We start from the raw sequence: 23043 nt of genomic DNA on the forward strand, positions 1-23043 counted from the left end.
ATTTGGAGTAGAAAGACTCACTTTTAATTTAGATCTTTTGAGGTGGGAAGATCTATCTTTAATCTGGGCCACACCTTCTGCTGGCAGCCTATATAAAGGACATAAAAGAAGAAAACACTCTTTACCTACTTGCCCTCACTCTCATTAGCAAATCCATTCCCTCACTGCCATTGGAGCCTATTTTTCTCTTAGTTAAGGTTATTACTGCTTTGAAAAATACACCATGACCAAAGCAACTTAAGGAGAAAAGGGTTTAATTTGATTTACACTTCCATATCACTGTTCATCGCTGAAGAAAGTCAGGACAGGGACTCAAATAGGCAGGACCCTGGAGGCAAGAGCGGATACAGAGTCAATGGAAGAGTGCTGTTTATTGGCTTGCTCTACCTGGCCTGCTCAGTCTGCTTTCTTAAAGAACCCAAGACTACCTGCCCAGGAGTGGCCCCAACTCACAAGCGCCCTCCTACACCAATCACTAATTAAAAAATGGCCTACAGGTTTACCTATAACCTGATCTTAAGGAGGTATTTTCTCAGTTGAGGTTCCCTCTTCTCCAATGACTCTGGCTTCTGTCAAAGTTGACATAATACTAGCCAGCACACTACTCCTTCAGGATTCTGATATACACTGAAGACCAGCTGAAACATTCAGCCTAGTGGACTGAAAAACTACTGGAATCTTGGACCCTCCATTAGTAAGTAGACAGTCATTGTTGGACTAGCTGGACCACAGTCTGTAAGCCATTCTAATAAATCCCTTTAAATAAATAAATAAATAAATAAATATTCTATATTCTAAACATACAGATATAATACTCCTGTATTATATATAGTACACCCATATATCTCTATACATCTTGTCTTATAGAATATTATACCCATGTTATCTCTCTCTCTATGATATCTAATAATATATATATTCTATAAGTTCTGTTTTGCTAGAGAATCCTAATATGACTGCTAATAACTACAGACTTTACTTGGATTTTTCTAAACTTTCCAATTATGTCTTTCTGTTGCAGGTTCTTAGGCTATCATCCATCATTTACTAGTCACATCTCAAAGGAGTCTCTACAATTTTGTAACTTCAATGTCCTTCCTTGTCAATTATGACCTTGAAACTTTGAAATAATTTTTGTTGGAAATTCTACACCAGACTTTTGACTTCTGGATTATGGTTGCTTAAACTACTAGTAAAGTTAATAAAAATATCTAAAATGTAAAACACTTCTGGTTCCAAGCATTTTAGAGAAAGGATATATAGCATGTAGTAACATGTCAGTAGCGTTTTCTAATTATATGCTATTTTCATCTTAGAAGGAAGTTAGACTATAGACTCATTATATGTTTATAAGGCTTTAAAGCTTTTTTCTCTTTTTATTAGTTAAAATTTTCATATTTTTTACATTCTGACTGAAGTTTCTCCTCCCTCCTCTCCTCCAGTTCCCTCCCCACTTCTTTCCCCCCATCCACTTCTCCTCTGCTTCTGTTTAGAAAGAGACAGGCCTCCTCCCTTGAGTGTCAATAAAGCAAGCCTATCAAGCTGACATAGGATTAAACTCTTTCTTTTGTATTAAGCCTGGGTGAGGCAACCTAGTAAGGGGAATAGGTTCCCAAAAGTCAGCTCAAGCCTTAGGGACAGGACATGTTCCCACTGCTAGGAGTCCCACAAATAGACCACTCTACACAACTGTCACACATATGTTCACCTCATGCATGGCCTAGGTTCACCTCATGCAGGCTCCTTAGCTGTCGGTCCAGAATCTGTAAGCTCATAAAAACCCAGGTTAGTTGTTTCTTTGGGTTTCCTTGTGATGAAATTGATTTATCTGGCTTGTACAATCCTTCCTCCTTCTCTTCAACAGGATTCCCAGAGCTTGGCCCAGTGCTTGACTGGTGGATCTTTGCATTTGTTTCCATCAGTTACTGGATGAAGGTTATCTGATGACAATTAGGGTAGTCACCAATCTGATTACAAGAGAAGGTCATTTCAGGCACCCTCTCTACTATTGCTAAGAGTCTTAGCTGGGGTTATCTTTGTGGATTCCTTGGAGTCTCCCTGGTACCAGGTTTCTCCCTAACCCCCAAAATGTTCCCCTCCCTGTTACTCAGAAACAAACTAGAAGCCCCTCAACCAAAAAAATGGATGAAGAATATGTGATGCATTTACACAATGGACTACTACTCAGCTACAAAAAATGACATCATAAAATTTGCATGCAACTAGATAGAACTAGAAAAAGAATCATCCTGAGTGGGGTAATCAGACTGAGAAAGACAAACATGGCATGTACTCACTCATGAATAGCTGTTAGTTATAAAGTAAAGGATAACTAGGCTACAAGCCACATCTCCAGAGAGGCTAGGTAACAAGGAAGACCCTAAGTGGAACATATAGATTTTCCTGGGAAGGATGAAATAGAAGAGATCTCATATGTAAACTGGGAGAGGGGCGAATGGGAACACGAGGGATCAGGTTGGGGGAGGGACGGAGCAGCGAAGTAAGGTTCTAAAACTTTCAAAGTGTAATGAAATTACCTATGATGAAGATATTTACCTAGAGATTACTTCTGTGGTTTCTTTTTTCTTAAGCAGGAGAAACTTATGGTTGCTTTGTCATTTGAACAGAGGTCGAAAATAACATTGAGGCTGATCCTCCTAAACTGAATCCTTTAACTTACTTGGGTTTCCCTCAGTTATGTAAATGTGGGTTGAACAAGTCCCATTATCTGGAGAGAAGGATTTAACAAAGCCCTTTTCATTTTGAATGTCTATGACAGGAAGGGGGAGAATTTCAGATTTATTAGTAGAAATTCTAAAAGATATTCTTGGCCCTGGCAAGAACACAAGAGGATATGGCAGTCTGTGTACACTAATTGTTAAGATCTGTAACTTAGGAAGCCCAGTTAAGAGCATACTTTCAAGAACTTGGCATTAAAGGATTAAATTCATCCTCCCTTAAAACAAAAAGATCACCGCTACCTGTAAGGATCCAGACTGGTAAAATACCATCAAAATAGTGAGCGTGTATCAGGCATCCAGTTTTTCAGGGACCAAGCTGTCATCAGTAATTCCATATATCAGCAAAAAACATCAGTGAACTGATCAGAATCATTCCCTTTATACTTAGTGTCATAGGGGGACTGACTGCCCCCAGAGTTGCTGAAGAATGAGTAATTAACTGTTGGAGAATGGGTGACCTTAAAAGGAAAGCACTGCACTTTTTGCTACTACATATGAGGGCCAAAGTAATTAAGTAGAAATTAAGTAATTAGAAGAATAATTTCATTCAAACTTTGTGAAAAACTGTCAACCATATAAGTTGTTGATTTACGTTTGTACACCAAAGGCCTCCCTACAAAAAATAACAGCTCTTAAAACTCTTTAAAGATCCTTGGATTTATATTTAGCAGCACATAAAGAACATGGGAATAGAGGCACTGTTTGATACTCAACAGCAAGACTTGGGGAGATTAAAATTTCCTGAGGGATAGTGGGTACAGCAATTCAACCCCTGCAGCCTACAACAATAGAACAGAAAGCACATCGAGAGGGTATAGACCTGAGAAGGAAGCTGGCACTGCTGCACACGTCTACTAATTCAGTTTATGAACACAAACTACCCTTACATTTGTTTGCATTAATCCAAGCATTAATTCCTAGAGATTATGCACAGGAACACGGCTGTTACAACACTTTATCCTTCAAACTACTCTTAATTTTCTTACCATTCTCTTATTCTTGTTGTGTTACACTTATTTCGATCCTTGTTAATTTTCACTCTGCATTTAAGCACTCACCATTACACATAACCCCATTGGATATTGCTACAATACAGTGCTGATCTTACTCCTGCTGTTGAGGATAGCTTGCTAGGGAGTTGGTGATAAGGCCCAGCAGTTAAGAGCGTGTACTGTTTTTCCAGAGGATTCATTTTCAGTTCCCAGTATCCATGTTAGCCAACTCACAACCACCTATAACTTCAACTCCAGGGAATCTAATTCCCACTTCTGACCTCTATGGAATTGTACTCATCTGCCCAAACCCCATACAGATACACATACATATAATTAACAATAATAATAAATCTTTAAAAAATATTTAGTGAGTAAATTTCTATTTATATGGCCTTTTGTGACCTGACCCCAGAAGAACTTATAAGATTCATCTCTTATCCCTGCTCTTTTTTATATTTGACATCTATGTTGAGTGTATCACTGAGTCATTAACTCTCATTTTCTATTCTAAAAAGTCCTCTTTTTTTGTAAACTCTGTATATCTAAATTGTTTCCTTTCTTCATAAACAGGTTAAATGCTACTGTGTCAATGAATGAACTCTGGTTTTCATGTATAACTGATGTCTCTCAGCTTCTTGATCACTTTAAATAGTTCATATTCATATTTTGTGATATGAGTCAGTTTTTACCTTAAGCAAATAATACCTTGATACTAACTACAACATTTATATGAACTTGATTTTACCATTAGCATGTAGATGAAGTAGACTAGACTATTAGAAGCAAAATAAAAGATTGTTTAATGTTACCAATAATAAAGCATTAAAATACTACTTTCAAAATTCCAAACTTCTCTAAAACTGATTTAAACAAGAGGAGTCTATGATAAGATTTAGCCACAGTAACATGTTTGTTCAACAGCAGTATCAATTCACTGTGACACCTTGTCTCAAAGGTCACTAGTGGCTGGAATGATGTTTTTTTTTCTTTCTTCCATTCATTTGCCTACAGCTGCTATCTAGTTAATAATTAGATGACTAGGAGGGCAAATTGTGCCTGCCATGAAATGGAGTCTTTAGATATAAGACAGACCACTCTTTCCAGACCACATTAGATATGCATTGTTTCCATAAACACCTCAGTGTTCTCAGTGCCCGTTTCTGAACAAGACCCTCTCTGACCACTGAGGTCACACTTTAGCCTAACTTGTTTTCCCACAAACCTATGTGTCACGTCTCCTAAAACATAAACTATCTGACAATGTATAAATGCTTATTGAAACAAACAAGCCAAGATCAAATATACAGACTGAGTTATATACTTCTTTTTACCACTATGATTATCTTTTAAGAAAAAGTATATTGAAGGATAAAAAATACTTTAAACTTGAGGTTTGTGACTTGTAGGAATAATAATTGGTATATAGGATAAAGTTTGAAGTGCTGTTTTATTTTTTCTACAAAACAGCACAAAGTATAGTATCTTATGTATATACTGCATTTACAAACCTGGATTCAGTTCTTAGCATCCATATTACGTGGCTCACAGCCACTTGTTAGTTCAGCTCTAGAGGTACCAATACGTTTTTCTGAATTCCACAGGCACCTGTACTCACATGAACACACACATGCATAAACATATACTTTAAAATAAACCTTTAAGAAATAATAACTTAGAATATTTCTTTAGTTTGTCAGAAAACATATAAGAAAATGTCAACTAGATATCTCTATATGAATTTTCAGTCATTTCAATATCTACATGATTAAAGCAAAACAGCATCACTGTCTTCTTTCAACTTGCCTTAAGCTTGTCATCTATCTTTCTTTCTTTCTTTCTTTCTTTCTTTCTTTCTTTCTTTCTTTCTTTCTTTCTTTCTTTCTTTCTTTTGTTCTGGCAAGGTGCATACTTTTACTACTATGTCCAAGTGAGAAAGAGACATGTAGGTCATTTCCCATTAACTTCATACATTTAAAGTAACCATTTAACCCTAAAATTAGTTCCCTTCTCTGTGCTGTAGATATGGGCTTCTCTTCTCTTGCTTAAATTGTTATCAAGCTTTCTGTTTAACAGAAAGAGCATGTACTGTTCTTCCAGAGAAGACTTTCTTATGTGTTTCCTTGCCTGATTAGACTCTTTCCATTCACAAGATGGAAGATGGATGGCAGATGATTTTTCTAAAAAATGAATCTCTTATCACTTCCTATTCAACCATATTTACTGAATGTGAGGACACACTAGTTCCTTCATGGTCTTGCTCTATTAATTCTTCATTAATCTATTCTTTTCACTTATCAAATGCTTATTGGGTGTCTACTACAGTCAAACTTTAGAGATACAACAGAAAATAAACGACAAGAGTCCTACTTCCTATTCTCTTTTAAACCTTCCTCTCTATGACCAATCTTTGCCTTCAAGAAATAGTGATCCTTTCTTTTCATATAAATTTCTAATTACTTATCAAATTTCAGTTTAAATACGAATTTTCTCCTAAGAACTTCCTGAATTAACTCACATACTCTGCAAGTTCTAACATTTGGTTTTCACAGCTACCCTTCTAATAACGTGTGAATTTCTTGAGAATAGGGATAATATCTTTTGCCATGGCTGGCAATGCAATTGTCTGTATTACATGAAACAATGGGTAGATGAAATGACAAAGCTTTCCATATTGTTGCTTTCAGTGATCAAAAGTTTTCTTTTCAAAATTTCTAGAACTTCACAATAAAGCAGTGATTTTGTACCAGCTGTTTCCCCCCAAATACTACACACAAAAACTTATTTTCTGTGCCCTCTATGGACATAACCCTTGGAGGAGTTCTGGAATCTTTCTATTTGAAATTAATTTTGGTGTTTGTTTATGACATAATTAACATTTGCCTTCTCATCTGCAGCACCTTCCAATAACTGAAAAAGCAAAGTAATAAGTATTTCAAGATATACTATATAGCAGCAAACATGGATTTTAAGGGGAAGAATATTAGATCATCATAAAACTTACCATGTTAAGGTAACCTAAAATACCAAATCATGTATCCTAATATTATGAATATTTAAAAATTGCAGATACATTTAATTACTTACATACAAAGTCAGATCTGAAAATATCTTAAGAGCTATATATGAAAAGATTTAGGACATTACTAGCAGAATGCTTTTTTTTTAAATCAAATATTACCGCTTTGGGGAAACCCACAGAGCCAGCTGACCTGAGCTTCTGGGACCCTCATGAACTCTGGACCAACAGCTGGGGAGTCTGCATGGGACTGAACTAGGCCCTCTGTATGTGGATGACATTTATGTGGCTTCGTCTGTTTGTGGGGCCCCTAGCAGTGGGACCAGGATCTATTCCTGGTGCATGAGTTGGCTTTTTGAGGCCCATTCCCTATGTTGGAATGCCTTGCTCAGCCTTGATATAGGTGGGAGGGGCTTGACTCTGCTTCAGCTTAATGTGCCAGGCTTCAATGACTCCCCATGAGAGGTCTTACCCTTTCTGGAGAGTGGATGGGGTTAGAGTGTGGTAAAGTAGGGTGAGCCAGAGGAGGGGAGGGAGGGGGAACTGTGGTTGGTATGTAAAATAAATAACAAAATTAAAAATTATTGTATCTTTATTTATTGAAGATTAAAATGTGACCAGGAAAACACCAGGAATGTGATCCAAATCAAAAATAAAAAAGTTCAGATGCTACAGGCCAACTTTTTCCAATTAAACAGACTGGAACACCAATACTGACATGAGGGGGTGACCTTCTGTCAGTACATAGAGGACTCTGTGTTTGCACACAAAGACACTGCTCAACCCACATCTGCCTCCTACAAGCAAAATCTACCCTCACTGAAGCAACTCCCATTGAACATGTGGACAGAAAGAGTGGCAAAATGAATTTTTAAAAAGTCAGTTGTTTATTCCATAGACCTTCAATGTGTGAAAGTGTCAGGTCAGAACTTCTATTCATTATTAATGAGAATAGAGAGATCAAGTCAAAAGATTTTAGGCAGGCATTAAGGGACGCGATTTCTCATCTTCTTGTATTATTTTAGGAAATTCTCTAGAATCCTGTGTCACCTCCCCACAATAAGGTCTTATCGCTCTACTTCCTTAAATCAGAACCCCAAAAGGCGCATCTCAGTTCCTTTGGTAGATAAAAGGCTTGCATTCAGACACTGTTATTTATAAACATATGGTGGGACTGATGAGGTGAGGCCTTAACATCAAGTGGGAAACCACAGCGGGGCGGGTGAGAGACAGACAGATAAGTCATGCAGAGAGTTTGGGTATAGAGTTTATCTAGTGGATTATGGAGGGGTAAGTGGGGAAAGGAAAGGTGGGGAAGGGAGAGGGTAAGAGAGGAAGAGTCCCTTTGCCTCAGTGGAAGGGCGGTTTGGGAGTGGGCGGGGTTTTTCTCTTTTTTTTTTTTAAATTTATTTATTTATTAAAGATTTCTGTCTCTTCCCCGCCACCGCCTCCCATTTCCCTCCCCCTCCCCCAATTAAGTCTCCCCCCAGCCCGAAAAGCAATCAGGGTTCCCTGTCCTGTGGGAAGTCCAAGGAACCCCCACCTCCATCCAGGTCTAGTAAGTTGAGCATCCAAACTGCCTAGGCTCCCACAAAGCCAGTGCGTGCAGTAGGATCAGAAACCCATTGCCATTGTTCTTGAGTTCTCAGTAGTCCTCATTGTCCGCTATGTTCAGAGAGTCCGGTTTTATCCCAGGCTTTTCCAGACCGAGGCCAGCTGGCCTTGGTGAGTTCCCAATAGAACATCCCCATTGTCTCAGTGTGTGGGTGCACCCCTCGCGGTCCTGAGTTCCATGCTCGTGCTCTCTCTCCTTCTGCTCCTGATTTGGACCTTGAGATTTCAGTCCTGTGCTCCAATTTGGGTCTCTGTCTCTGTCTCCTTTCATCGCTTGCTGAAGGTTAATATTCAGGAGGATGCCTATATGTTTTTCTTTGGGTTCTCCTTATTTAGCTTCTCTAGGATCACTAATTATAAGCTCAATGTCCTTGGTTTATGGCTAGAAACCAAATATGAGTGAGTACATCCCATGTTCCTCTTTTTGGGTCTGGCTTACCTCACTCAGGATAGTGTTTTCTATTTCCATCCATTTGTATGCAAAATTCATGAAGTCCTTGTTTTTTATTGCTGAGTAGTACTCTAATATGTATAAATTCCATACTTTCTTCATCCATTCTTCCATTGAAGGGCATCTAGGTTGTTTCCAGGTTCTGGCTATCACAAACAATGCTGCTATGAACATTGTAGAGCATATACTTTTGTTGTATGATAAGGCCTCTCTTGGTTCTCTTAAAGGAACAGGGTACCCAGGTGACAGACTAGGCCAGCAGATAACAGACACTCTTTTGTGTTACTTTCTAGTTAATAGCCTATGTCCTTAGTCTTTACAGAGTATATGTTTCCTGATAAGAACAAATGTATATTTTCACTCCAAAGTGCTAGTGTAATGAGAAAGCAACACAAGCATCACAGAAGTTACTTATTTACAGGATTGATCTTTATCTTCTAAATCTACACTGGGATTAGTTATGATTTAACATGAATTACCTTACCAGGGTCACGATCTAATTACCAGAAGACCACTGGAGGAAATTCCTTAACAATTCAAGTACTCTGAACATTAGTAGTCAAGAATCAGAGCTCAAAACGATAATGCTTACTCTCTTGGTTCTGAGAAAGGTTGTATCATGATAGTAGACAGGAGTATGTACTCTAGTTCTAGAAAGCAGGTATTTTAGAAACTACTCTCTATCTTGCTAGCTACTACCTAGGCAAATGTTCAAAGCCGCAATGTAATAAGAATGGCAATGCTAGTGTCTACTTCATATGCTTGACATGAGGTTTAATTGTGAAGGGCACAGAAAATTGTTTACCATATATTCAATTATTTTTAGATATTCTTTTCCTAAAATATAGAATGTTAGTTTTCCATGCTATAATTGATTTGTATGTGCTAAACAATACAAATAGAAAAAAGCAGTTTTTTCTTTTATAATGAATCATTCATTTCTCCTATAACTTACTAACAAATGGCTCCATATTGTACTCATATCCAAGCCTGCTGACTTAATCCTTCTCCTTTGTGAGACACTAATTCTATTTCTCAGTTGCTGGCCCGGGTCTGAAAAATCATGAGATAAAACCGGACTCGCTGAACATAGCGGTCAGTGAGGACTACTGAGAACTCAAGAACAATGGCAATGGGTTTTTGATCCTACTGCACTTACTGGCTTTCTGGGAGCCTAGGCAGTTTGGATGCTCACCTTACTAGACCTGGATGGAGGTGGGTGGTCCTTGGATTTCCCACAGGGCAGGGAACCCTGATTGCTCTTTGGGCTGATGAGGGAGGGGGACTTGATGGGGGAGGGGGAGGGAAATGGGAGGCGGTGGTGGGGAGAAGGCAGAAATCTTTAATAAATAAATAAATACATAAAAAAAATTTAAAAAAGAATTTATACCCCCAAAAATAAAATAAAACGAAAACAAACAAATCAGATTCAATTCTAAGAGTTATTGAATTATTGAGCCAAACCTAAATACAGCTCACAATGTAAATATATACATACCACACAAAATTTAATTCTCATAGACATCCTTCATGCTAAATATATTAATCATATTTTATAAATTAAAACACTGAGGTTCAGAAAGTACATATATCTTAAGATATTAAGCTAGTCAGCAAATTATCAGCTTTTTAGCATCCTGTCTTTTAAAATGGTAGGTGTGTTGGCCTGAGACTATCACTTTGTGGTAGAGTGCCTGTTTAGCATGCACAAGATCCTGGGTTCAGTCACCAGTACCACAATAAAACTAAGTGAGGAGTTTCTAAATTATGGCTTGTGTGGGCATGGATTTGGGGGTATAGTAAGAAATTTTTAAATGTGCAGGCATAGTGGTGCATAATTTTAATCCCAACACTTGAGAAGCAGAAGCAGAGTGACAGAAACAGAGGCAGCAGAGGCAGCCATATCTCCATTAGTTTGAGAAGAGCCTGGTTTAAGAGTTCCAAGTCATCCAGGGCTACACAGATGTTTGTTGTTTTTGTTTGTTTGTTTGTCTTTTTAAAAAGTACTATAGCCTCAATCTCAAAAACCAGAGTATCAATCTTTTCATTATAGGTGGCATGAGGCATGGTGGTAAAGCCAGGACTTGGACTTAAAAGGTCTAATTTGGAATTCTTATTCTGTCATTTAATATCTTTATGACCTACTAACCTACATATAAAAAGTTACTATAAGGATTAAGAGAACATTAACATAACATAACATAACATAAACATTCATTATTGTTGCATTTCAAAATATAAAGTTTTCAGTCAAATTTATTTCTATATTTTAATACAAGCACATTATATAATAACACAATGGTTTATAAAGCACCTAAAATATACATTGGTAAGCTCTAAAGCATATTTTAAATCATGGAGCTATAAAATTCTTTTAAAATTCATCATAAGGAGTATGGTATAAATATAATAATATATATTGTATGCAAATATGAAATTCTCAAAGATTCAATTAAAGTATTATTTTAAAAAATCCTCAATTAATTCAACAATATTCCTTTGAAATGAAGTATAAATTTCTTGATTTATATGTGCTAAACAATTTATATGCACAAACTCATTTCACTTTATAGCAGCCTTGAGAAGAAGCCGAGTCACTGAAATAAGTGGAACTGCCACAGCACAGTGCAGTTCAGAAATGGCTCCAGATACTGGGTCCATATTCAGATTACATTAACTCTAAAGTTTATGCTCTTGTCACTGTGAAACACTGGCTCTTCAGCTTCTTAGCTTGAGGTTCACAAAACACAAAACACAAAACTTTCATGTAGTACAAAGCAAATGTCAAAGAACATGGACCATAAGATTAAGTCACCTCCTCATAGAAAATAATTTAATTTAGTATCTCTCCCACACCCATCTCCCCCACAAGAATGAAGTTTATTATCCACTCATTAAAAAAATAGATGTATGATTGCTGAGATGGCCTAGTGGGTAGAGGTGTTTTCCACTAAGCCTAATGTCTTGAGTTCAATTTCTAGGACCTATACAAATAGAGATCTGACTTCCACACAAGTGCAATGGCACCCCTCCCCACAATAAGAAAACAAAAACATCAACAATAAATAGTGCACACAAATTTGAGACTTTTGATAACAGAAAAAGTAAATCAAGAATACGTTACCTTAATATACAGCCACATTTAATAACTACAACAAGAATATTCCACTAAAAATGCCTGAAAGGAACTCCCTCCAGTAAACAGAATCCTTCGTTGATTTTTTTCCAGGAAACTTAGAAAAACCATTACAAAGCCAAAGTCCTCTTAATCAACTAAAGCAGAAAAAGAATGTTTTAATTATGATATGAAATATAATATACAAAGTGATAGAATTAGTGTATATGAAATTTTATAAATCTATGACATAGTGACTTTCCCCATTAATTAAATGACTGATTCTCCACAGTGAAAACCTTTGTGTTTTATTCTTTTATATCTATATGTGTGTGTTTGTGTGTGTGCATGTACACACACATGTGCACACACATGTGCACACACACACACACATAGGTAATCTTAGCCATTCCTATCCCCTGCTCTTTTCCTCTGATTCCTCCTAGCTCCCCAGTACATTTTTTCCTTACTAAAATACAATGAATTTCACCTCCACCCTCTGCTGCTTACCTGTTGCAGAGAATGCTAAGAGATCCATGTGGACTGCAGTGACACGGCAGGCAGAGACCAACAGTGTGATTCAGGAAAAAGCCCTCTTTGCAGGTTTCACAGTGAAGTCCCTGGTAACCTGGACGACACTCACACTGCCCTGATGTCTGGTTGCAGTGCTTCACATCCAAGCTTCCAACCTCAGAACAGTTACACATATACTCTGAAAAGAGAAGGGAGCCATTATTAAACCTTCATTTTTGTTAATAAACAATTGTGACAAATTTGTAAGGCCAAATAAAATCAAGTCTAGTTTTGACTTCCCATATTATTCAGTTTATTTAAATTGAGCAATGTATACAGATTACAAAACATGTGTATAGTTCATAATTATAAAACTGACATTCTCAATTTGCTTTACAGTAGTCTTCATTGTCTACTTCCTTACCCTAAACCTGTGTGTGTGTGTTTGCGCATGTGTGCTTCTGAACTAAAGCCTTTCAAAGCAGGCTTATTTACATGACTCTCAGAGTACATGCTGGAAATGACAACATGTTAAATCATAAATAACTCTCCTGTGAGCAGCAAAGACATAAGGCTCTGGTGACTAACTCCAGTAAGCTATACAAGGTCACATAAAACTGTGTCACAGCTGGAATCAGAAATTCAATGTTCTAACTAGGAAGAAATGGAGGATTAAAACTCAGTGGTAAGGGAAGTGAACAATAAGCCCAGAGAAGGAAGTACAAGTTCACCCTGATGAGAAATCAATCACAAATCAAATATCTTTTCTAAGTTAAATTATTAGAAAATAAACATTTTCTTAGGTATATTTCAAACAGTTTTTTGGATGTAAATGACTTAGAAGTCCCTAGTTTTAGCCTTCTAATGCAAATATTTGTTTGCAAGTTTTTGCTAGTATTTCTGCTCATTTTAGCAAAGGCAAAGTATTTTTTTAACAGAGCTTAATACAGTATTAACAAAGGACTTTGCAAGTTTGTTTTTGTAAAAGATGCCCTTTAAATCAATTTTAGGAAAAAAATAAAATGTTGTGTATATTCTATAGACCAGTTTCTTTCATTCACAAATAGGGATAAACTGGGTGAGAGAAAAATTATATTTGTGAATAATTAAGGCACTATAAAAATGCCATTGTAATGACAAAACTTTAACTTAACATTAGTTAACTAATCTTAATTAACATTATTATTTATCATTTAAAAAATTACTAGATAGCAGTAAATCCAGAGTCTTACATAGTAAGGGTGTTTATAAGGTTGTATTGTAGAAAGAGAAATAAGTTTTAAAAAATAGCATATCCATACAGGTAAAAACAAAGGATTCCACATAAAATCCCCATTAGGCCAACCACCCCTCATGCTTTTTCTCTTCCTATACTTTGATATCAGTTCATTTCTTCCCATTTCCTTTGAATCTGTAAAGGTAATGAATATACTAGTGGATAATTTTTTTTGTATATTTCAAGCATGAATGGCGAACTATAAAATCTAATGGAGAGATCTAACATCTTTAGTCCCAAGATTAGGGAAAGGAATCAGCTTTATCACAAAATCAGGATTCTTATATTTGGCCTGGGGATTGTAAACTAGTGGAACATTTTCCTAGCATGTGTAAGGCCCTCTCTGTGTCTCATACTTTGGATATGTGGGCAGTCTTTTTTGAATATAAAGAAACCACATTCAGTAGTTTGTAAACCTGTCATGACAAGACCTCTGCTGGACAAAAATTGGCCAAAACAAAATAACATCTTTCTTCTGGAATTTGGCAAAAAATTCAACATACATCTAACACTTCTCGCTAGATCAAATTTCATTACATGCTAAACAAATAATGCTGGACTGGACAAAAATGTCTCAAGAAAAAAGAAGATGAAGAGGCCTTACAATAATCACTGAAAGTTTTATTATTCCTTTACTAATAAAGTATTTATTAAAAATAAATCAGTACTCTCAACAGATTATATACAATTAGCAGTATCTTATTTACTTTTTAGAACATGTCTTTTTGTTATATTATTTTATGTGTATGGGTGTTTTGTATGCATGTGTGTCTGTGGACCACACACGTGCCTGGTGCCTGCTGAGGCCAAAAGAGTTTAGATCCCCTGGGGTTAGAATTAGAGACAGGTGTGAGCCTTCATGTGGGTGCAAGGAATCAAATCTGGACTTCTGAAGAGCAGCTAGTACTCTAAACTACTGAGTTATTATCTCCATCTCCAATTAGTAGTATTTTTTTAAAAATCTAATTAATCTAAAAATATATATATTTTTAAAACAAAATATTTCTTTAGTAGAGTTCTAGTGGATAAACCTTGGATGTCAAGATAACTGGTTATTTATTATATCTATGGAGAAAATTAAATGTTTTCATTATTCCCTAAAAATACTCATTGAGCCTATCTCTGAATCTTTGTTCATTTTCTGTTACATTCTTGAAGGTTCTCTCATACAATCAAATTCAACAAAAAGCTAAAATTTATTTTATTACTGTGAAACAAAACACTACATATTTCCTGTAACTCTCATATGAGAGAAATTTAGAAAGACGGGAAAGAGGTAGTGAGCTGAGGTTTAAAATTCTGCCTTCTTACCTCCTAACTGTATAGTCTTAAGTAAGTTACTCTGCTTTCTTTTTTTTCATCTGTATACAGTGTAGAATAATAGCATTTGTATTATAGTTCCAAATAGGGTCTGAAGTATTGTAATAACTGAAGTAAGAGTAGGAAAACAGTGGAAGGTGATACCACACAAAATATACAAATGTAGTTCAGATGTTAGATTCACGGTTTTGCTATGCCCTATGGGAAAGATTATTTTTGGACAATGTCTGGAAAACAGAATTAGCACTGTTATAATTGTCTATATATAATGGGTTATGTGCAGTACTGATAAATATGCCCATGATATAGTGATGAAAATAAAAGAATTTACGACAGAATTTTCAAGGAGAATGAAAACAATATGTATTGATTAGATACACTTGGTATTACAGTGTTAGGCCATACTAACAGTAACAGAGTAAGTGACAAATATTTGAGCCAAAAAGACGGATCCAATAATAGAAAAGATAAAATGATGCAATATCACAAAAATCTCACAAACATAAGCAAGGACAGGAAGCTAGGATAAATGTGAGAGAGTATATGTGCTTTTAAATTATAGCTCAGAATTTTGGCCTCTATCTCAGAGATGGTCCACAAATAAAAATTATGCACACCAAATGAAAGATGAGCAACTGCAATAAATATGAAACACTGTGAGTATCCATTATATTATGTCAAGGTAATTTAATAACTTGTAAGAAAAATCTCAGATCTTTTACAACTATAGACATTCATGTGGAACTATAGGCGTTAATGCAGAAATAGTAAATCCCCTTAATGGAAAGCTCTACAAAAATGAAAAAAGTAAATTTCAGTTGATAAAATAATAGGAAGGACATGTAGCCCAAGGCAACAGAGGAAGTACTGACTTTTAATAAGTTGTAATCATAGACATCAGAGTAACACAAAGGGGCTATGGTATGATTAATAGTAAGGCACCAATACAGCCACTAATGGAGATGAAATAACAGAAGCTCATCACAGACAGTATGCAAAGCTCATTCAGTTTCCTAGGAGTGAATATGGAATACTGTTTATCAAGTGTATATCTTCTAAAGCCTTGAAATCCTAGGGGAAAACTCTATAAAGATATAATTAGAAGGAGTGATGTAAAATAAATGCTCACAGACAGACTACAATATTGGGCAACATTTTGTTGCCTGGGTTCTGAAGAATAATGTAATAAAGTGATTTGAACCCTGAAAAAAACTCTAAAATCGGGTACTAAATGGCTTTAAGGTTTTTGATTGTTTGTTCGTTTTGTTTTTAATGCTTAACTCATATGTACAGGTTTTTGTCTGCATACCACATGGATGCCCCTGGCTCTGAAGTTACAGATAGTTGTAAACCATCATGTGGGTGCTGGGAACCAAACCTGGATCCTCTGCAAGTGCCTCCAACCCCTGAGCCACCTCTCCAGCCCTGCTTTAGTGTTTGAGAATCGAAATGTGAAGACCCAGAGAAAGACAGTAGTTCTCCTGAGAATTTAAATTTATGGAATGATTTTAATGTAAAATATCATGGGAGTCATTGAATCTCTACCCCCATCAGCACATTTCTTCAAGAGTCCCTCTACTAAAGATCAATAAATGAAACCACCTTGGCTTTCAGGGAAGATTTTTCTTGCAAGTTCTCTTAAGTGTCTTTTTCATATGCAAACATCTATTCTGGAAGGGCATTATCTTCATTAATGTATAACTGACTTCTTGGGAGCCTTGTACATACTGGGAAATTTTTTGTTTCTCTAACTTTCATAATCTATGTTTTTGTTCAGTTGGGAGTTGTGCCATATTCCTACAATCCAAGCTGTTTTACAGGCTGAGACAGGAGGATTATGAGTCTGAGGCCAATCTGGACAATTTAGTGAGACCTTGTCTTAAAATAGTAAAAAGGCTAGGGATGATATAGCTCATGAAAGGGGATTTTGCCTAGAGTTCATAAGGTCCTTGGTTCAATCCCCAGTATCACATACACAGAGGTCAATTATACCCGTTAGAGAACTTTCAGTGCTTTTTGGTATTTGTAGCTGGGAAGCAGAAGCAAGGTGATGAGGAGTTCAAGGCTAATCCTGGCTATATAGTAAGTTTAGTGCTAACCTGAAATATCTGAGTCCTTATCTCAAAAATTAAACAAACAAGCAAACACAAACAAAACCGATAGGTGTGTGCATGTCTGTGTTCTAATACTACTAGCACATCCTAGCCAGTGTGTGCCCCCTCCCTATGCTATCTTTAAAAGTTCTTTCTGAATGTTATAAATCTTAGAACTAATGGTGATGTCCAAAAGCTCAATTAACTTTGTACAATAGTGTGTTAGCCCTTTACAGAGGCAAAAGAACTATACCTGTCTCGAAAAACAAAACAAAACAAAAAAACAGCAAACCAATTATTTAAATAAGGTCATAGTTCTGGCCCAGACATCGCCCTGGACTTGGGTGGCCAACCAGCCATTCACATCAGTCTCTCACCACTCTCACCTCTCTGGATCCACCTCTCTCCCCAGCCCACAAACCATTCTACTTCTCCTTCTCTTCTACTTCTGTATCCTGTACTCTCTCACCACTATGGGGTCCAACCACCTAGCAAATGGGCTTTCATTTGGGTCACAGGTGGGACTTGGATGAATACTGCCCACCCCAGTCATAAGGAATGGTGCTTAGCTGTTGCTTCTCCTCTCCCCTATTCCAGGACCTAGAGACCGCTGGCAGTACTTAGAATGATGGTATCTGATCGCCTGGCATCAGAGACACCAGGTCAGCTCCTGGATGCTTGTGGCCCCCACAGACCTAAAAGTCTAGGGCAGGGGCACCTTTTGTGTTCTTCGCTGATTCAGGCCACGTCAAGTGATTCTTAAAAATGCTGGGTGGCAGTGGCGCAGGCTTTTAAACCCAGCACTTAGGAGGCAGAAGCAGGAGGATCCCTGTGAGTTCAAGGCCAGCCTGGTCTGCAAGAGCTAGTTCCAGGACAGGTTCTAAAGCTACTGAGAAACCTTCTCTTGAAAACCAAACCAAACAAACAAACAAAAAACTAGAAAAATACGTTGACCACAGGCCTGATTTCCTAAAGATATGGTGTGTTCAAATGTAATTTTTTTAAAATTAGGACTGTGTCACTTTTAGTATATTTGGAGAAAAGGAATCTTGGAAAGGCTTCACTCTAAGGAAAAGGAGAAATCTACTGTTTTTTACTTTCATAAAGGGTCTTACTCAAACATAGCATTGATATTCGAGTTACATTTCATGTTTATGATATGCTAGGTTAGGGTCATAAATATTTAAAAATCTGGGAAACAATGTTAAAGCTGATGAGTTTCTTGAGCTAAAGCAGGCTTAGTAGAAATGTGGAAAGTTTAAAAGTCACTGCTTGTAAAGCAAAGCTCTAAAATTAACTCTTAAAAATAAAAATGTATCCACAAAACTTCCCAAACACAATTTTCTACAGTGAAACATTTAATTTACTTTAATGTAGACATTTGAGAATAAAGGAGCAGACATTTTGCACAAAATTTTCTGTCTCACAGCGAAGGCTATATTGTTAGTGTAGCTTATCCCTGCCAGAATTCCACAATTCAAGGGCAATTCATCTAATTAATAGGACAAGATGATAGAGTCCAAGAAGGTAACAGCTAGCTTTTACTACTTGTATGAAAATGATATCATCAGTCATTTAATATGTGCTACATATGTCATATATAACATTAGAAACAGCATGAATGGCCTCCCTTGTTATCTACTACAACCTGGGGATATGATGGAGGAAGGTCATTGGCTAATAAAGGAACTGCCTTGGCCCGTGTTATTGGTTAGGACATAGGTAGGTGGAGTAAACAGAACAAAACGCTGGGAGGAAGAGGAAGTGAGGTCAGACTCCGCAGCTCTCCTCTCCGGAGCAGACGCTTCAGAGAGACGCCATGCCCAGCTGCCAGGCAGATGCACGTGATGAAGCTCCGACCCAGGATGGACTTAGGCTAGAATCTTCGCGGTAAGCACACCTAGGGGCGCTACACAGATGATTAGAAATGGGCTAAATTAATATGTGAGAATTAGCGTAGAAGAGGCTAGATAGGAAGGGGCCAAAGCAGTGTTTAAATGAATACAGTGTCTGTGTAATTATTTCGGGTAAAGCTAGCCGGGCAGGCGGCTGGGGTGTTTGGGGACGCAGCCCCGCCGCCGCGCTCCCTATTACTACAGGGATATAGGAATCTTGAGTGTGAAATCTGATACTCAGAAGAAGAAATAAATTATATAACTAACTAGAACCAAAGAAATAAAGAAATACCATTCGACAAAGCCATAACCACTTAACGTTATACTTTAGGACTCGTTTGCTAGCTCTGTGCTCTTTGATGAGTCTTAAATGATGAGTCTGATTCTCATCATTCACCATAAAAATGGGTAAATAAAAGGTCAAATTATCTATGGTTACATGTACTAACTAAGACTTTCTGAAAATACTTTTCTTTACAAAATACAAATGATTTTATTTCCAGTTTCATGGACACAGAATGTTTCTCTTCCTCCATTTGTACAACCACTTAACTTTCTCTCCAGTTTCAGACTGTCCAGCTCCTTCCAGATGAACTAATTAGTCTTTGCAAGTGTGCTCTTTGCCACCCCTTCTCCCAGCTCTTTTCATGATTCTCTCCTCTCTTCACTCGTCTCCATTCACACCTATTCAGTCTTTCACTTTTTACAGATCAGCCTTCAAATAAGTGCTCTGAGAGTCTAAGATATATTTGCCTTAACCTTCTGTCCCGTATAACAACCATTCATCTTCCAAATAAAGTTCCCAAAATGAAAGATTTTTTTTACCATGTGTTTTGTTTTTTCTTTAATATTCTGCAATCTTTTTCTGAACTACTGAAAATACTCTCTCAAAAATTAAGGATACAAAACATCAGCCTTCCTAAGCCACTTACCCCTTTAATCTTTGATTACTTCTTCTTTTGGGGGGGGCGGAGAGGAGAGGTAGGGCAATTGAACGCAGAGCTTCACACATCTAAGGATGTGATCCATCACTTAGCTACACTCACATACCTTCTCTTTCCTTTCTGGGTCCTTTCTCCACTTAAGTCTCTAACAACTTTGAGTATTCACTGAGAACTTACCATGCTAATTCCTATCCTTTGCTTGTGTGCCTGTCACTGAAGATCCTTATAATAATGTTTCCCAATGAATTTTGCCTGTGTCTATACCTCCTTGCACTGTGATGTTCTCATCAGAAGATTTGGTCTTATCAATGTGGCATAAGTGAGGTGACAGTTCCAAACCTGGTCTCAGAGTACCTTTGATCTTCTGCCTTCATTAGTTTCGGACCCAGTTGCCACAGAGAAACCTGAGCTAAACAAAACAAAACAAAAAAAACAAAACAAAAAAAAAACCTATACAATAAGAAATTCTTTGGGCCGTGGTGGTGCACACCTTTAATTCCAGCACTCGGGAGGCAGAGGGGATCTCTGTGAGTTGAGGACAGCTTGGTCTGCAGAGCAAGTTATAGGACAACCAAGGCTACACAAAGAAACAGTTTTGAAAGACTAAAAGAAGAAGAAGAAAGAAGAAGGAGAAGTAATAAGAAGAAATTCTACAGATGGGGCTAGAGAGATGGCTGAACAGTTAAGAGCACTTGTTGCTCTGGCAGAGGAGCTAGATTCAATTCATAGCACCCACAGGGTAGTTCACAGTCATTGCTAACTACAGTTCCTGGGGATCTGATTCTTCTTCTGACCTCTGCAGGCACCAATCTCTCTCTCTCTCTCTCTCTCTCTCTCTCTCTCTCTCTCTCTCTCTCTCTCTCTCTCTCTCTCTCACACACACACACACACACACACACGTACAAACACATGCAGGCAAAACACTCACATATGAAGTAAAATAAATAAATCTAATTTAAAAGACTTTTACAATAAATTCTATGGATAGAAAAGGTGGCTATCCACACATCCCTAGTGGGGCACCAACCATGAATAAGACCATCTTAGATTCTCTAGATCTAGTTAATGCACCAATTCAACAACATGGGTTGACAAACAATACTGGTTTGTCACCTAGACACAGATTAGTCATTTGGGACTAGAGAACCTCAATTGAGAAAATGTTTTGATCAGATTGTCCTGTGGGCATACTTGTGGGCCATTTCTTAATTTCTAATTGATATAAGAAGACCATTGTGAGCAAAATCATCCATAGGCAGGAGGGCTTGGGCTATATAAGAAAAGCATTTTAGCAAATCACTGAAGCAGAACACAAGTAAACCGGTAATTCACACTCCTCCATGTTCCCTGATTCAGTCCCTGCCTCCAAGTTCCTGCTTGAACTCCTGTCCTGACTTCCCTCAATGACCTGGGAATCATAGTGACCTGGAAATTGTAAAATAAAACAAACTATTTCTTCCCTTAAGCTCCTGTTGATCAGTGTTTTATCATTGTAACAGAAAAGCAAACTAAAGTAATGAGTAAGTCCAGAAGAAATCAACAGAATCATCCAGAAACAGAAATAAATCACTAATGTTGGTTTATGTCCCTGAGATTTGTTATTTGCTGTCACACTACAATAGACATCCGATACCCAGTGGCCTAAATAAGATACGTTCATCACAGTCAGTTACATGAAATGGCTTCAGGGCTGAGGATGTAATTCAGTAGTACAGCACTTGTCTACCACATATGGGCTCCATTCCCAGCAACACGAATAACAACATTTTTAGAACAATTTTCCTTTTCTGGCTACAGATACCTAACTAGACTCCATCTATTCAATAAGTCACTGTTTGCTTAGCAAGGCTAGTATTCTTGAATTACCAGCACTAAGGAGATCAAGGCAGAAACATCACAAATTTCAGTTCATTCTGAGCTACATGGCAAAAACCTGTACAAAAAAAAAGAAAGAAAAGAATGAAGGAAGGAAGAAAGGAAGGAAGGAAAGAAGTAAGGAAGGAAGGAGGGGGAAACAAGAGAGGGACAGATTGAGGTAGCACACGACAGGCAGAAGCAGGAGAATCTATGAGAGTCTGAGGTCAGACTGTTCTATATTGCAAATTTCAGGACAGTTATATAGTGAGATCCAATCTCAAAAACAAAAGGTGTTGGGGAGGGTGTGGAGAACAGAAGTGTTGTAATTATACTTTCTTGGTTTGTTTTTTTTCTTTTATTTATTTATTTATTATGTATATAATATTCTGTCTGTGTGTATGCCTGCAGGCCAGAAGAGGGCACCAGACCTGATTACAGATGGTTGTGAGCCACCATGTAGTTGCTGGGAATTGAACTCAGGACCTTTGGAAGAGCAAGCAATGCTCTTAACCGCTGAGCCATCTCTCCAGCCCCTCTTGGTTTGTTTTTATATTTGTTTTCTCTAAAGACACCTTATACACTGACTAGCTAGCAAGATGGAAACCGAGTTCAATACCCAGAATCCATATGAAGCTGGAAGGAGAGAATTGAGAGAACTGACACAACATTGTCCTCTGACCTCACAGATATACCATGATACACATGCCCACACATATATCACACATATACACACACACTCATGTGATACCTTATAGAATTCTGCAAAATAATTTTTTTAGTATAGTATATGGTAGAAAGTGAGCCACCATGGTATTTAGTTTTTATAATAACAATATATCATAAAATACAATTAAAGTTCAATTAAATTGTATTTGAATAATTTTTAGAAACATCTAAGGCTAAATATTTATACAAAACTGGTTAGTATGTAAAGAGGTTACTATGTCACTAGATGGATAATTTTTCTTATTTACTGGTTTCTTAGTTCCTTGATATTTTTAAGAGTTTTTTTCAATTGTGGCAAAATAGATACAGCAAAATTTACTATTTTATCAATTTTAAGTCTTAAATTAAATATCATTAATACAATTACACTATTTGTACAAATACATCACTCTATCTGCCCTTACATTTTATTTATTTATTGGTTTATGTCTTTACTTCAACCCCTCCCAAAGCCACAAACAAGTTTTTCATAGATATCAACCAAGTT

At 37.1% G+C, this 23043-nt stretch overlaps 1 protein-coding gene across 1 annotated transcript in view; it reads right to left on the reverse strand.

Annotated features, from left to right (window-relative positions):
* Megf9 (multiple EGF like domains 9) overlaps nucleotides 1-23043 on the reverse strand; it is a 112766-nt gene that overhangs the window by 48180 nt on the left and 41543 nt on the right. The window contains exon 2 of the mRNA XM_075944814.1: nucleotides 12443-12644. Within this exon, the coding sequence (XP_075800929.1) occupies nucleotides 12443-12644 (202 nt within the window). The remainder of the gene's footprint in view (nucleotides 1-12442; nucleotides 12645-23043) is intronic.

The sequence above is a fragment of the Microtus pennsylvanicus genome, chromosome 13 (genome assembly GCF_037038515.1).
Source record: "Microtus pennsylvanicus isolate mMicPen1 chromosome 13, mMicPen1.hap1, whole genome shotgun sequence".
In the NCBI taxonomy this organism is placed as follows: domain Eukaryota; kingdom Metazoa; phylum Chordata; class Mammalia; order Rodentia; family Cricetidae; genus Microtus; species Microtus pennsylvanicus.